We start from the raw sequence: 15,227 nt of genomic DNA on the forward strand, positions 1-15,227 counted from the left end.
TCACGCTTCAGAAGCTTTGCAATTTTGAGATTGCTGCATCCCTCTGCAAGATATCTCACTATTTTTGACTTTTCTGAGCCTGTCAAGTCCTTCTTTTGACCCATTTTGCCAAAGGAAAGGAAGTTGCCTAATAATTATGCACACGTGATATAGGGTGTTGATGTCATTAGACCACACCCCTTCTCATTACAGAGATGCACATCACCTAATATGCTTAATTGGTAGTAGGCTTTTGAGCCTATACAGCTTGGAGTAAGACAACATGCATGAAGAGGATGATGTGGACAAAATACTCATTTGCCTAATAATTCTGCACTCCCTGTATTGATGGTATCATCTCTCTAAACCAACATATAGATAAGTAACCATTTTTAGTTAGTTAACCATAAAACCCAGAGGGTGTATCTGAAAATGTGTCATTGTGGCAGAGTGATATTAACATTTTGTGCTTTCAGTGATGCTCGTTTGCTCTTCTGGCTGTAATGAGCAGAGATGGGTAATCTGATTACTTTTTTCAAGTAACGAGTAAAGTAAGGGATTACTATTGCAAAAACGGTAATTAGATTACCGTTACTTTCCCGTAGGAACGCTGCCTTACTGCGTTACTAAAACCTTGAGTCTTTTTGCGAGAATGTCTCATGACAATGATGTAAGCGAGTGCGACGTTCGTGACAACAGCTGTGTGCAGATTAACAATGGATCATATATCGAGTGCGGGAGAGAGTATGAGCATGCAGCGTTTAAAGCGTGGAAGTACTGACCTTACTTTGAGTTTGATTCCATAAAAAGTGACAAAAACATTAGTGTCCGCTGATCACTGCGTGGGAAGAAAACTTATTTTTACAGCGAAAAAAACCCCTAAACAAGCACCGAGTGCGCTACCACGTAATGGGAAATTCACAGAGAAACTCGCGGATTCTTCCACTGACCGCTGCGGCACACCTGCACCAGGGTAAACCTCCGCCTACCCTACTCCTGCTTTACAGGTGAAAATAGAGCAACAGGACCGCTAGTCTTTGACTTTATTTATTTTCTGCTGTGTTTTACTTGCATCTATTTGAAAGACTGAGTGTAAACACAAAAAATATTTTATTTTATGTGCTGGAATGTGCAGAAAATAGGTTTAAATGTTAAACAAATTTCTTCAAGTCAGAGAATGTTGCATATAATTAAATTTTTGCTTGATGCATAAAGTTAAAAGATTAAAACGGATAAAACAAGTTTTAAAAAAGGGACTTTTCCATTTGATTACATTTTGTATGATGGATTATGCAGAAAAAGTAGAATTGGGCTGAAAGATCTATCACTTTATCACCTATTCAGGTTGTAAATCGTGTTTTTAAAAAGTAACTAAGTAACCAAGTAATTAATTACTTTTGAAAATAAGTAATCAGTAAAGTAACGGGATTACTTTTTTGGGGAAGTAATCAGTAATTAGTTACTGATTACTTTTTTCAAGTAAGTTGACCAACACTGGTAATGAGTGGTTGTTGGGTTACTGCCTTCTTCTCAGCTCAGAGTAGTCAAGCCGCTCTCCTTTGATATTAACAAGGCATCTTCACCCACCTTTCTTCCTCATTCTTTGCTCGGTTTGAACCTCAGCAGGTCATCTTGACCATGTCAACATGTCCAAATACAACTGCTGCCATATTATCAGCTGATTAGATATATGTTACCAAGAAGTCAAAAGGGTTTAATGAAATGTCCTGTAACTGCTAAGCTAGGGTAGTGTCTATAAATGAAGATCCGTGATTAGGTAATTTAATTATTGTTAATGTTTTATATTAAAAAATATCCGCTTTTACATGTCGTCATTACCTCTGTAACAAGAGTAGTATATTTTACAGATAGAGCAATAAAAATTGCTACCATCAGTGTGAGCACAGTAGCCCCATCTGCTGGTGAAATAGCAGAGAAGCTTTATACAAACTTTGCCCTTTCAGCTGCTGCCTTTATGCCTACGGCGTGTGGATCTGATATATTGTGGTGTTATAAATTCACAGGTTCACTAATTACAAAATGATATAAAACTTCTTTTTAGTAAGAAATGTTGATGTCTCTTTATAATAATTAGGATATAGGAAAACACAGTTGAAAGAAAATACCCCTGACTTGTACTATACATCTGCGTTAGAGGAACAATGATTCTACCTTGAATCCTGGGTATCCCGATGAGCCTGGGGTGCCTGGACGTCCTTTGGGTCCCTGGGTGGAAGAAGAAAAATTAATTTAAATTGAACATACGGTACAGGTTTAAAGACTAATGGCTATCATGCCGTGCAGCAGGGGTGTCTGTATTGACAATAATATATATATTTTGTCATGAGTTAGGAAATAAGAGGATGCAGTAACTCCTGAGTTTCCTATAGATATCATGAGGTTATCTGAAGTGTACTTCGAAGTATGTACTGTGTTTTTTCTTGGTTTTTGTGGGACTTTTTGTTTGTGAATGCACATGAATATGATTATTAACATGGAGTAAGGGCAACAAATGTGTTGCTCTTTTTTTCTATGATTTAAGACCATCAACTACATTTTTACATGAAACCCCAATTCACTAAAAGGTAAAATTATATTTGTTTAAAAGAAAACAACACATTTCAATTTGGCTCTGGTTAAAACAACCGTAGATGGATCTCCAACATCTTTCTATGTTCTATGTAGGAAAGACCATGTGTCTAATATAAGAGGATAACTGTGGGGATGAAGGCAAAGAAACAATTACTTTCACCTGTAAGCCAGCTGAATATTTTCTGTGGCACATAATTAATGTGAGAACCATTACTCTGTGCTTACAGTCTTACAAACCCTACCTGTAGTCCTGGAACGCCGGGCGGTCCGTTAAACCCTGGAGCCCCCTGCTTGGCGGAAACACAAACAACACCCACCACAGAAGAAGAGGAAATGGTGAGAGGAGTTCCCCTCACAAAGGGAAATAAGGAAGGAATTTCAAACAGTAATGTCACTAAATGCACTTTAACTGAAGCCAAAAAGCACAGAGTCTTACTCTGCTCCCGGGGTATCCAGGAATGCCCTTTTCTCCATATTCTCCAGGATAGCCAAAGGGTCCCTGTGATTAAGCGACAAAAAGGAAGGTCTCCTGAATCAAAATTTCTCCTAAAATGCATCTTGCATGGTGGGCATGAAATAAAAAATAAACCAGCAAACTGTTTGAATACTTACAGGTAGGCCAGGTATTCCAGGGTATCCTTTAATTCCCTTTGGACCGGGGTCACCCTTTGAGAGAGGTAACGAGAGAGCAAAGTAAACAACAGCAAAAAATACATCCTTGTTACGCACTCCATCCCCATTTGTTTTTCATTCATTGCCTTTAATATATCATGGATCCTGTTCACGTGTGGTTTCTTCTTTGCACGGAAGAGCTTTAACCGGCATTTAGTGCATGAATTTGTAGAAGTGTTCCTGAGCCCATGGAACGATTTTCATGAGTGAATCATTCCTGTTTTTAATGCCGCGCCGTCTGAGCACCCAGAGATCACAGACAACCAATAGGAATTTTTGGATTCCCCCAGATTCTCCAAATCTTTTGATATTATGCACTGTAGATGACAACATATTTTAAGTATTAATAATTTTATATTGAAGCACATTATTCTGAAATTATTCGACAATTTGCAAATTGTTGAACCTCTGCTCTGCATTACTTCTGAGAGGCTCTTTTTATATCCAGTCATGTTACTCACCTTTTGCCAGTTTTTCTTAAAATTACGCATTTTCTCAGCTATTCATAAAATATTTGCAAATCATTGCATTCAGTTCTTATCTAGAGTACATTTAAAGCGTCACAATTTTGGGGATAAGTGGGGTTGTATTTAATTGTGCTAAAATCAGGATCGTCTGTGACAGTCATAGTTTGTTGGACAGTCAAGTAGATGTACTCCTCTTGTTGAAATGCATGCAGCACTGTTGTGCCTCAAGTCTGTTGCATGTAATTTAATAACAGTGACTGTTAGTCCCTCCCTAATTTACAGTTTTGATGAAGTGGAATTAAAGATGTCATTTTTCCACATCTTTTCCTTCCATTTGTCTCTTATTCACGTAGCCTGAGGTTTATTATTTGACCTTCCAGCTGTGAAACTTTTACTGACTCAGGCATGCAAAAGGTCTTATAAAAGTCTGGAGATCACTGAGGTCTCGGAGCAAGAGCTACCAAAAGAAAGGATTGTCATTATCGTGACGTAGGTGGCTTTTTTCCATCGCTGTGCGGCTGTGATCTGATTTAATCCTGCTTCAGTCTGATAAAAACAACACCTTGCTAAGAAAACGTCTCATGCAGCTCGTCATTTAACAGCTTAATGTGGCTGCTGCTGTCTGTTTAGACCCTAAAGCAGCGGTCCCCAACCTTTTTTGCGCCACGGACCGGTTTATGCCCGACAATATTTTCACGGACCGGCCTTTAAGGTGTCGCGGATAAATACAACAAAATAAAACTAGTACCGGTACCGAAAAAAAGAAAATTTATTCATAACACACGTGAAAAGACCCAGGAAAACAGAGTAAACGATAACAAAATAACGCTGAAAACCGATAAAAACCTTGAAAACGATACATTTCACACCTGAGCCTCAACTCTCGCAGCCCGGTACCGGTCCGAGGCCCGGGGGTTGGGGACCACTGCCCTAAAGCACTAACATGGGGTGATTTGCACCCACGCGGTGAGTAAATATCACTCAGTAATATTTCCCAGGGGAATTCATATGCTCAAAAGGTATATAGTCAGCTGGTCACCTTCACCCTTCCCATTTTTTGTTGTTGTTGTTTATCTATCCTACTGTTTTCAGTGATGCAGGGAGACTGTCACCTCCCTGGAAAAGGATCACATTTCCCAGGAAAAAGTTTCCATTTTTCTTTTATTTTTGTAGATTTTTTTCTCTTTGATACCTTTTTTTGTAGAGGGGAAATAAAAGAAGAGTCCTTTTTGCCGTGCATTTTTCTACTTTAATACGTTTTGGGAAGCATGTTTTAACTGTTATTAACTGTTACTATTATATCAGGGGAAATGTTCCCCGACATTAGCGATAGCGTTACAAAACTAGATGTTAGTGTTGTGAATGCGTTCAATATAAAGCTGCAGCATTAGTATAGTGTTGGTTTTTAACTTTCTGAGTGGCCATAGGCTCAGAAACTATTCTGCTCGCCTCTGCAAACAGAAGTTAGAAGCATTCGCAGAAAGTCTTGGTAAAGGACAGGAAGCTTTTTGCTTGTGGTCCTGTTTATATTGATCAGCCACGCTGGAGCGTGCTTTGGTTGCATGAAGCAAAAACAATATGTGTTGGGCAAATAGAGAGCTCGCTTTTCAAGAAATCTGCCAGATGACCATCGCTGTCTACTTTTCCCAGTGACACATGGACATAACAGGAAGTCTTGGTTTGGATATGTGTCGGTTACACCAAAGAAAAATGTCAGTTTCTCTGATTCATAAAGCAGTGAACCTGGGAGAAAAGTACATGTTCTTTTCTATAATTTTTACAAAGTGAAGCATACAAGTTTACCAACACATGATGGTGTCGATCACTTTCAGGCTGTTGCCACCATTAAAATGACTTTTTTATGTTTGAAACTGATTTTTTTGTGACAGTGAAATAAAACGCTAATTATGACTTGTGTTTCCCAACAAACCTGCATTCCTTTGTCTCCTTTGGGAAAACCCACAAACTCCACAACGCCATTGATCATTGGCTGGCCGGGGTCACCAGGCAAGCCCATGTCGCCCTGGATGCGGTGACCAAGGAAGAAAGAGCTGTTTACGCTGACGAAGCGCGGGAAAAAACAACCCCAGCTTTTGGAACGTTTAGGGGAAAAGAGGGCAGACTGTCGACTGGAGGATGGACGGCATGAGGCCGCGCAGTAAGCGGCTGAAGAGAGCGCAGACCAAGGAGAGGAGCGAGGAGCTTTATGGATGAGGATGAAGAGAGGCTGGTGTTTGTTGTTTCTTTACAACTTTAATCCTACTTACAGAAACTTTGAAGGAAGTTCAGACAGTAATAGTCAGATTAAATTTTAACATTGGTATGCAGAAGGTTTTTTTTAACTAATTATAACTAAACAGATTTGATTTCTTTTGGCAGATCTCCTCATGTTTCCAAAATTGTCTGTACTCAAGATGTGTCAGTCTGTGTCATGTGTTTGAAAGCTACCAAAAAATAAACTTTTTATCCAACGGGCAGCTTTAGGATCAATAGTTTGAACTTGAAAGCTCAGACATGCTGAGTTTATAACAGTTTATAAAAGTTTATAACAGAAACTTTTCACTAGGGTCCCTTTTGCCGTGTTCACTAGACTGCAGTTTAATGCATAAACGTTATAAGCCTCAAACACATTGCACAATGACAACACATCCCAAGGAAGAAAACCTATTTTATCCAAACACCTTTCACAATAAAAGCTTCCTACACAGCAAAATCTCCAGTGTTAAATTAACACTTTTGACAGTGTTATATGTTTAAAAGTAACCTAGTCAGTTTTGAAGATTAACAATGGCTAACACTGAGCAGTGCTGATTTTCTAACACTGGAATATTTCTAACATTTTGAGTTATTTTCCAGTGTTAGAAAATCAGCACTGCTCAGTGTTAGCCATTGTTAATCTTCAAAACTGACTAGGTTACTTTTAAACATATAACACTGTCAAAAGTGTTAATTTAACACTCAACAGTGTTGTATTTAACACTCAGAGGTGTGGACCCATATAGACACTCTCTAGTGTTAATTTAACACTGGAGATTTTGCTGTGTAGTTTTGGTGCAGAGCAATTTTTACTGAACCTAAACTAAATCAGTGGTTTTCCAGCAGTTAATGATACAGCACCTTTAATACCATAGTTTGGCTCTCACACTCACAGTCTGCAGCATTTGTGTTGCTTTCATTACTTTTATTACAGCTGTAAAACAAATATGGGATAAATACTGCATTTCTTAAATGATCTTATTAAAAAAAATTCAGGTTGGCTGAAAAATGTAAATGATTTTTTCTCCAAATTCTGATTAAAGATGCACGACTGCTGCTCTCTGTGAGTCTGGACAGTGATGACCGACCTCTCCTCCACCTCTCCCCGTGTCTCCTCACGTCCTCCCTCGGCTCCTTGTTTCCTCCCTCCAGCACGTCCTCCTCTCTGAGGTTTGTAAGGTTTGCTGCAATCACTGCTCCTCTTCTTTATTAGACCTTTGACCTGCCTACTGATGCATCGTTGCACTTCTTTCTTTTGGTTATTTTCTGCAGTGAAACCTCCACCACATCCTTGCGTGTGTTTTTGTGTGTCTGTTGTGTTAGCTCAAAAACCTTCGCTCCTTCCCTTCCTTTGCTGTGTTACCTTATCTCCTTTGTAGATAGTGAGTGTTTTTGGGCCGCTTAGCGACGTGTCGCCGGGACTACCCCTGGGTCCGGGAAGACCCACGTCACCCTAGAGTCCGAAATACACACGAAACACACTGTTAGCCAATCACGAGACGCAAAGAGCAGAGGAGGGGAATGAAGAAAGGAAGGAGAGAGGAAAAGGAGAGAATGGGAAGATTATTTTACTGAAGCAAAGGTGAGAAAATAGCATCAGCACCTTGAAAAATCACATTAAATTATATTCACTGAGCAGAGCAGATCTGGACTCTCAGTACAGTGTGAAGCAGAGTAGCATCAGAGCTGATCAGATGCAACTAATGACCTCAGTTTTATTTTTTCAAAGTTAATCTAACCTGCTGTTATGCATATAAATGTGCACACAGTCGATAAGGGATATCAGTCCTTATATTGAAAGTAGATCTTTTTAAAGCTTTGTACGTCTTTAGGCGAGAAGGTGACACCTGCACACTCTGTACGCTGCACAACATGAGACGTATCACTCCTCCGGTTTTCCACCTGGAGACAGCGTTTACACTACAGTCTGCCTTTGGTGGCAGCTGTGACATTTAGCTGTCGCCTCATTGTTCTGACACACAAAATAATTGTCTAATTTTATCCATTCTGGACTTTCACAATGAAAACCTTAACGTCTTCAGCTCGACCTCCTGTTCTTTTGTCTTCGAACCATACACCATTTCAGGTCTCACTAACATTTTTTAAATCTTCTGTCACAAATCACCTCTGACACTCGTCTCCACCCACTCCCACTTGACTGCACTCTCTTTTTTACCTCTCTTGTGCACTGCTCCTTGATTGAATGCTTGACCTCAGGTACCTTGACCACCTTTGCTTCTTGCATGTTCACCTTTCCACCTGTCTCCCTCTCATTCACAGACATGTATTCTGTCCTGCTTATACTGACTTTCCCTTTTCTCCCCAGAGCAGACCTCCACCTCTCCAGGGTCCCCTCCACCTGCTCCCGACTCTCACTACAGATCACAGTGTCATCTGCAAACATTCCAGTCCGCAGAAACTGCTGCCTTACAGTTGGACTCTTTTCTGTCATATAAATTTACTGCATTTTTTAAAAATGGCGACGCTGGTGGAGCAAAAGAAAAAGGAGGCAAAAAAAGAGGGTAAAATATAAATATAAGGCTCAAAAACAGATTAGAGAAGGTAAAGGAATAATAGCCGTGATAGATAAAAAAGGAGAAAGATTAGTGACACTTTATATATTATAGTCAGTGTATAAAAATTCAAGGCCAGAATTAAAGAGAAATACACATGCTGCACATTTGTTTACTGAAAAAAGTGTAATTCAATCCTAAAAGTGCATTTCATCAGGCTGGAGAAGATCCAGCTGTTTCCACATTCACTTCATCCCTGTTTTTATCCTTGCTCAGTCGCTACGGGTTTTGGTTGATCACAGCATGCATGCAGTGTGTGAGGAAGATGAATGTTAGTAGCACCTGTGCCATTTGTTTAAACGGTATGGGCGGGTGTGTGGATTGATGAGCGGGTGGCGAATAAGAAGTCAAGGAGTGGGAGAATGACCTACAAGTCTCAGCAATCATCACCAGAGGCTTGATGTGGTCAAGATGGGTAAATAAAATCATACAGGAAGCAGGAGCGAGTGATTGCAGCACCCAGTTACAGCCCACAGATTACAGTCCTCCAGAGTGACAACTCAGAAATTTCAACTGGTAAAAGTCCAGGGTGGGATAGACTCACATAAAGTCAGCTGGGATTAGCTCCAGCCCACTCGCAAATCTGAACTGGAGAGGTGTTTTTGAAACTGGATGGATGGGACGAATTTTAGGTGAATTATGGTGAGAAATCTCTGAGCTGTCATTCAACAATAAAGAAACCAGTCCGTGAAGCCACTGGACATCGGACAAACTCCCCGATCTAAAGAAAAGAAAAGAAATTGGCAAAATAATTGAACTTGGAGTTGAGCTGGTCAGGATTAAGCGATCTGTCTCAGGGAGTCTGCGTTTGTCTCAGCGGCAGCACGGATCACATGAAGAACAAACCAGACCGAAACAAGTAGAGGCTCATGTGATTGTTTTTATCATTCAGGAAACAGTTGCAAAAATCAGTCCAACACATGTGTCAAGAAGAGGATGGAGAGAGGAGGAAGGTGGAGGGATGCAGGAACGGGTGGGGTTAAAAGGAGAAGGAGGGAGGGATGCAATGGACGGAAGAAGAGCAGGCTGTGCCACCACCAAAATGTTAACATGCACGGCATTAAATCAATGAACTTTAGTGTCATTCGAGCCGACACACACACACACACACACACACACACACACACACACACACACACACACAGCTAGAGCACTTAAAGCCTGCTGTTGTCATTAGTGGTTGTAGAGCAGTGATTGCCAAAGTGTCAGTCCCCTGGTGGACTTTGCAGGCACTGCAGGCATGCCACAGTAATACTGTGTACAGTTCCTAATTCTATCATGAATATGAAATTATTACTTATGAACAAAGTGAATTAAAGCAGAATTTTCTGGCTTTAAGGGGGCCACAGCACTTTTCACTTTGGGAATACCTGCTTTACAATATAGAATCCATAACATTTTACTACAAAACAACGTGAAACGGTGGTTAAAGAATGTTTTTCACCAACATAATGACTTAAATCAGAGCTCTGCTTTAATAGCAGTTTATTATTAGCATTTGGGTCCCCGTGAGGTTAAAAACAAGTTTTTGCTCCAACAAATAGAAAGATTTTTTTCTTTCTTTGGAAAGAAACTGGGGGCAGACATTTATATACATCTTATAGTGATGCTTCCATCAACAAATAAATGTAACTTGGTATAAATTCTAAAAGGAGACAAAGCTATTTCCTGTGTGCCCCCTGCATGCCCTCACTGCTGATTTCCTGTTTTTCCTTTCTGTGACATGAGACTACATCCTAATCTTAAACATAGACTGTACAGAAAAGATGCAGAGTCACAGGCTTATTTTTCTGCAGTCAAATGTGTTTAGCGAGCAGTGGACGTTTTGCTGACTTGTCAATCACAAGGCTTTCATACCTTAAAGCCCACCCTTCTTTATACTGTGCTGTTAATCTTTTTTTTCTTTTCAAATGTTCCCTTTATCCCTCCATCCTCCTCTGTCACACCAAACATCTGCATGCCCACCTTCAGTAGAGCCACACATCTTCCCTGAAGTCTTCCTCTTGTCCTCCTGACTGGCAGCTCCATCTTCACTGTTCTTCCCTCCTCTGCACATATCCAAACCATCTCAGCCTTGCCTCTCTTTAACCGTCTTCAAGCTGCTCAGCCTGAGCTGTTCCTCTGATGCACTCATTTCTAATTCTGTCCAATCTGCTCACTCTTCTGTTTTACTCTGAGTAGGAATCTAACTTATAAAACATGCTTTTGCAGATAAAACCATAAAAAATTAACACATAGATAGTAGGGGTGCAACGATACTCCTATTGATATTGAACCGTTTGATACAGTGCTTTCGGTTCGGTACGCATATGTATGAACAATACAAAATTTTTAATTTATTTTATCAACTTTCCTTCTGACGATGCTGTCTGTGTTGAGCGCTCAGTGGATCTGTGTTGAGCGCTCAGTGGATCTGCGCTCGACAGTGCAGCCTAGGCGGAGTAGTCGAACGCAGATTCACTGAGCGCAGGGCAAGCTAGCGAGACAGAAGTTAAGCTCTCCTTGCAACATGGCAAATTGAACCTCCCCCACCCTCATTCAGATCTGGCCTTTGGAACTATTTTGGTTTTCATGTGACGTATGACCCTGAAGGTAAGCGCGTCATGGACAAAAGTAAAACAGTATGTCGGATGAGCCACGCAATGCTCAATTACATGGGTGGGAACTACTGCGTTAGCGCAGTTAGCTCGTTAACGTGTTGACGCCGTCCAGCTCCAGGCACGGGGCGATCCGCGGTAGCTCGTTAACGGAGATTTGCCGTGTTGTGGCGTTAACGTCATTTCAGATTAACGCTGACAGCACTAGTGGGAACACAACGAATATGACTGCACATTTACTCCGACATCATCCTAGTGCAAAGACAAGTGGAAGCAGACAAAAACAACAAGCACGCATGCTACAAACTTTACCCGAGTCATTTAGACAGCCGTTAGCACATGATTCTCCTTATGGGACCTGATATGTTTAATATGCTGCTGAGAATATAGCCCAGAAGAAGCGTATAGTATAGCTTTTATTTTGGAAAGAGCCATTTCTCTGTAATAAACTCTCTTTTCCAAAGATGAGCGATTTCTCGATCAGATAGATTTATTTTTTTATTACTTTGTTGTTTCAGCAACATTAAATGTAAAAACTGTACTTTTGAGTTAATATATATATATTTATAATTTTAATAAATGACAAATTAAAAAGGCATGAACACTTTTTTTTATATCGAAAAAATATCGAACCGTGACACCAAAGTATCGAACCGAACCGAACCGAACCGTGAATTTTGTGTATCGTTGCACCCCTAATAGATAGTTACACTGACTGTGGCAAACTTTAGACGCAGAATACTTTGCTTCCATATTTGTAGCATAAAGGGAGCACAATCATGGTTTCTCTTTGCGGTCTTTTTTACGCGTGTGCGATGAATGAATCACTGCCACGAGCAGCATCAGCAGTGCTGCTTGTGTACGTGTGACTTAAATTTATGAATCTGTTGTGAGCTCTGTGGTTTACAGCGTACCTTGTCTCCTTTCTCTCCTTGAGATGCGTCACTACGGCTCCCCTAAAAACAAAAAAGGTTCATATGTACTTCTGGACAACAATGAGAGAATAAGAGAGGCTACCAAAAGGCAGCCATTTGTCTAAATTCAAAGAAATGATATGTCCCTTTAGTGTACCATTATACTTACCATTGGCCCTGGGGGACCGGGAGGACCTGGTGGGCCCTATAAACAGGACAAAGAGTCAGACTAAGCTTAATAAGTTAAAGATAAATAAACCTACATTCTGGCTTTAATGTGACTGGAACTAACTTATCACAGGGTTTGCAGGTTATAACACTTTTAAGCTAAAAAAATGTGCCACTAATATCTCTAAGTTTTAAACACGCTGTTACATAAAACCTAAATGCCTGCTCGCATACAACTTTTATGAATGTAAGATATTTAATAAAGCAATATTAAAGCAATCGTCACACAAGGTAGTAGAACAGTTTTTCCTTCATAATCACTGCATTCAGCATACTGCAAATTAGAAATTAATTAAACAAAAAAAAGAAAAGTGACGATGTAGCTGCAGGGATCGGTCTGAGGAAGAGGAAACAGATAAATGAGTTTACATACTGGGTATCCTTCAGGTCCTTCGGGACCAGGAAAACCGACTGGACCATAAGGACCTTGTAAACCCTGCAGACATAAAACAAATGAAAACAAACCCACGTTACACAGCGGTGCTGTTTTCATTGTGGTGTAACATTATTTTAGACCACACATTGCTAACATCCAGTGCATATTTCACAGAGCTCAGCCGTACTACTTTGCATTAAATATTTATGCTGTTGGGTGAAATAGTGAAAGAAACTCTTACAGGTGGGCCAGGGGGTCCTGGGTCACCCGGGGGACCCTGTATAACCTAGATGAGTGCAATAAAGAGAAGAGCAAACAATAAATAAGATGCACCAACACCTCTGCACACATGGCAGAACACAGTCTTCTTCATTTGTGGCAAACATTGGGATTTTTATTCATGGTTATCAGCAGGAGTCAAAGTGGGCCAAATGCCATTCCAGCAGCTTCGGTAAATGAGAACTTAAATCTGTTAGCAGCTTTCAATAAACTGTATCAGGCTGGCAGTCGATCCAGCTGATGCCATCGAGAATAACGTCGTCCTGCTGCACGCAAACGTTCTGTCTGTTCACTCATGTCATGTCTTCATGCTGCAAATGTCAATAAAGTTGTGCCACAGTAACCCGTTGCCTTCATATGCTGGTTAATTTGCAGTTCAATGTGTCAAAGAGATCAACAAATATCACCTAAATTAAAAACTCTTTCAGTGCAGGTTTATGTTTGTATTTTTTTTAGGTTGTTGGACTTTTTCCTCATTAAAGATGTTGCTGAACTTGTGGTTGTTAGTTTTAGTTTGTGTTAGTTTATTGACAAATTGAGATGCTTAGAAAATGCAAAGAAAACACATACAACAACATTTACTAACCACACATCTGTGTCTCGTTACCTTCCATTACCCTGATTACCCTTTTATGTACAAATAGTGTTGTCATTTCCTCAGGCTCTGTCTCAGTGTCTGTTGTCATCACTCTGTGTTCCTAGCCTCTTTATAAAGTAGCACAGGTTTAATTTACCTCCTTATTTCATGAACTCTGACACGTTTTGTTTACATCTGCCTGCCTGTGAATCGACATTTGGATCGCTTTGATCAACAACCACTCATCGATATCCGCTGGAGGAAATCTGAACTATCAATTGTGGGAGAATTATCTTTGTGAAACTATTAGTAACCTTTGCTTCACTTTTCCACACCTTCAGTTGTCCTACTGACTACTGAAATAAAGTTTATTTAGGTAACCAATCAAAAATCAAATATTAAGTGGTTTTACTGCTAAATGAGAGGACTTCCTTTTCTTTCTAATCCATAGCTTCCCTATAAGGAGATTGTGATTGTATATATAAAGATGATGGGATGGGGGATTAAGGAGGAAGGAAGAAAAGATGCAGGAACTAAAAGATTTGTCCAACCTAATAAAAAAAATGAGAGTAATGGAAGTGGAAAAGTAAAGTTTTTGCAATATTTTGATCCTGCAAACAACTGAACTGCCTTGGTTAAAGAGATCAGCCTGTGAGCAGCATTAGTGTGCATGAGTGGGAGCTTACAGCATTCTCCGAGATGAATACAGGCTCTCCTTTCTGACCCTTAGGCCCACTCAGCCCCTGTTGGAGGCAAACACAACATCAGTATCTCTGTCTCTGTATGTAAATATAATATTCTAAGTATTGCTATACGTGAGATTAAAAATATGTGAGGTGAATGAAACAGGATGTCTTTCCGTACAGGAAATCCACGGGTGCCAGGGTATCCCCTCCCAAAGCCGGGATCTCCAGGATCTCCTCTGGTCCCGTTACAGCCGTCCAGTCCCGGTGGTCCTCTGCTGCCCGGCTGACCAGGGTGACCCTGCACAGTGAAGGATAATAAGGACATGATGACAAATTATAATTTGACTTCTCATTAGAATATTTACATTTCCATGATCATTGTTTTCTATATTCCTGAACTTTTTACACAATATGATCTTGAATTTTTTAATGTGAAGCTGAATAAATGAATAAAAAGGACGAGGAAGAGAAAAAAATCTGAAAAAAATCTTGATGTTATCTTTAATGACAAGAAACCTCATTAAGGAAATTAATGGATACCGTTTGCATCTGTTTACTTACAGGCACACCATCACTTCCTTGGAATCCAGGCACTCCCATTGGTCCCTGCAAAGATAATAAATACTTTAAATATACAATAACTTTAAATGGAGACACCTTGTGGGCAAAACATGCAACTGCGTGCTTGGTGTAGAAAATCTGAATGTACATTGTTTGCATGAAGCATTATATTTAGCAAACTCTGATATTATCAAAAAATGTATTTGCTAATTAGTAATACACAGTATGTGCATACATCATGGATCTTTTCATTAGGTACGCCTTGCTGATACCGGACTGGACCATATTTTGCCTTCAGAACAGCTTTAATTCTTCATGGCACAGATTCAATAAGGTGTCAAAAACACTGCTCACAGATTTTGTTCTCAGATTATTCTGTAAACTCCAGAGATGCTTTTGTGGTCACTGAGATCACATTTCTTACATATTCTGAAGCCCAGTTTGAACTGTAACATGTCTACATGCCACGT

The 15,227-nt window shown here is 40.1% G+C and overlaps 1 protein-coding gene across 4 annotated transcripts in view; it reads right to left on the reverse strand.

Annotated features, from left to right (window-relative positions):
- Nucleotides 1–15,227, reverse strand: part of col4a6 (collagen, type IV, alpha 6) — a 164,473-nt gene that overhangs the window by 25,038 nt on the left and 124,208 nt on the right. For 3 of the 4 annotated variants that reach the window (XM_084923618.1, XM_084923619.1, XM_084923616.1), the window contains exons 6-17: nt 14,758–14,802; nt 14,375–14,494; nt 14,197–14,253; nt 12,896–12,940; nt 12,652–12,714; nt 12,220–12,255; nt 12,051–12,092; nt 5,641–5,733; nt 3,184–3,237; nt 3,008–3,070; nt 2,814–2,858; nt 2,152–2,205 (exon numbers count right to left, since the gene is read on the reverse strand). In XM_084923618.1, coding sequence (XP_084779744.1) covers nt 2,152–2,205; nt 2,814–2,858; nt 3,008–3,070; nt 3,184–3,237; nt 5,641–5,733; nt 12,051–12,092; nt 12,220–12,255; nt 12,652–12,714; nt 12,896–12,940; nt 14,197–14,253; nt 14,375–14,494; nt 14,758–14,802 — 717 coding nt within the window. Of the gene's footprint in view, nt 1–2,151; nt 2,206–2,813; nt 2,859–3,007; nt 3,071–3,183; nt 3,238–5,640; nt 5,734–7,329; nt 7,420–12,050; nt 12,093–12,219; nt 12,256–12,651; nt 12,715–12,895; nt 12,941–14,196; nt 14,254–14,374; nt 14,495–14,757; nt 14,803–15,227 lie in introns of all 4 variants that reach the window. The other variant, XM_084923617.1, reaches the window with a different exon arrangement.

The sequence above is a fragment of the Perissodus microlepis genome, chromosome 3 (assembly GCF_051167445.1).
Source record: "Perissodus microlepis isolate ML-2025 ecotype Zambia chromosome 3, ASM5116744v1, whole genome shotgun sequence".
Classification (NCBI taxonomy): domain Eukaryota; kingdom Metazoa; phylum Chordata; class Actinopteri; order Cichliformes; family Cichlidae; genus Perissodus; species Perissodus microlepis.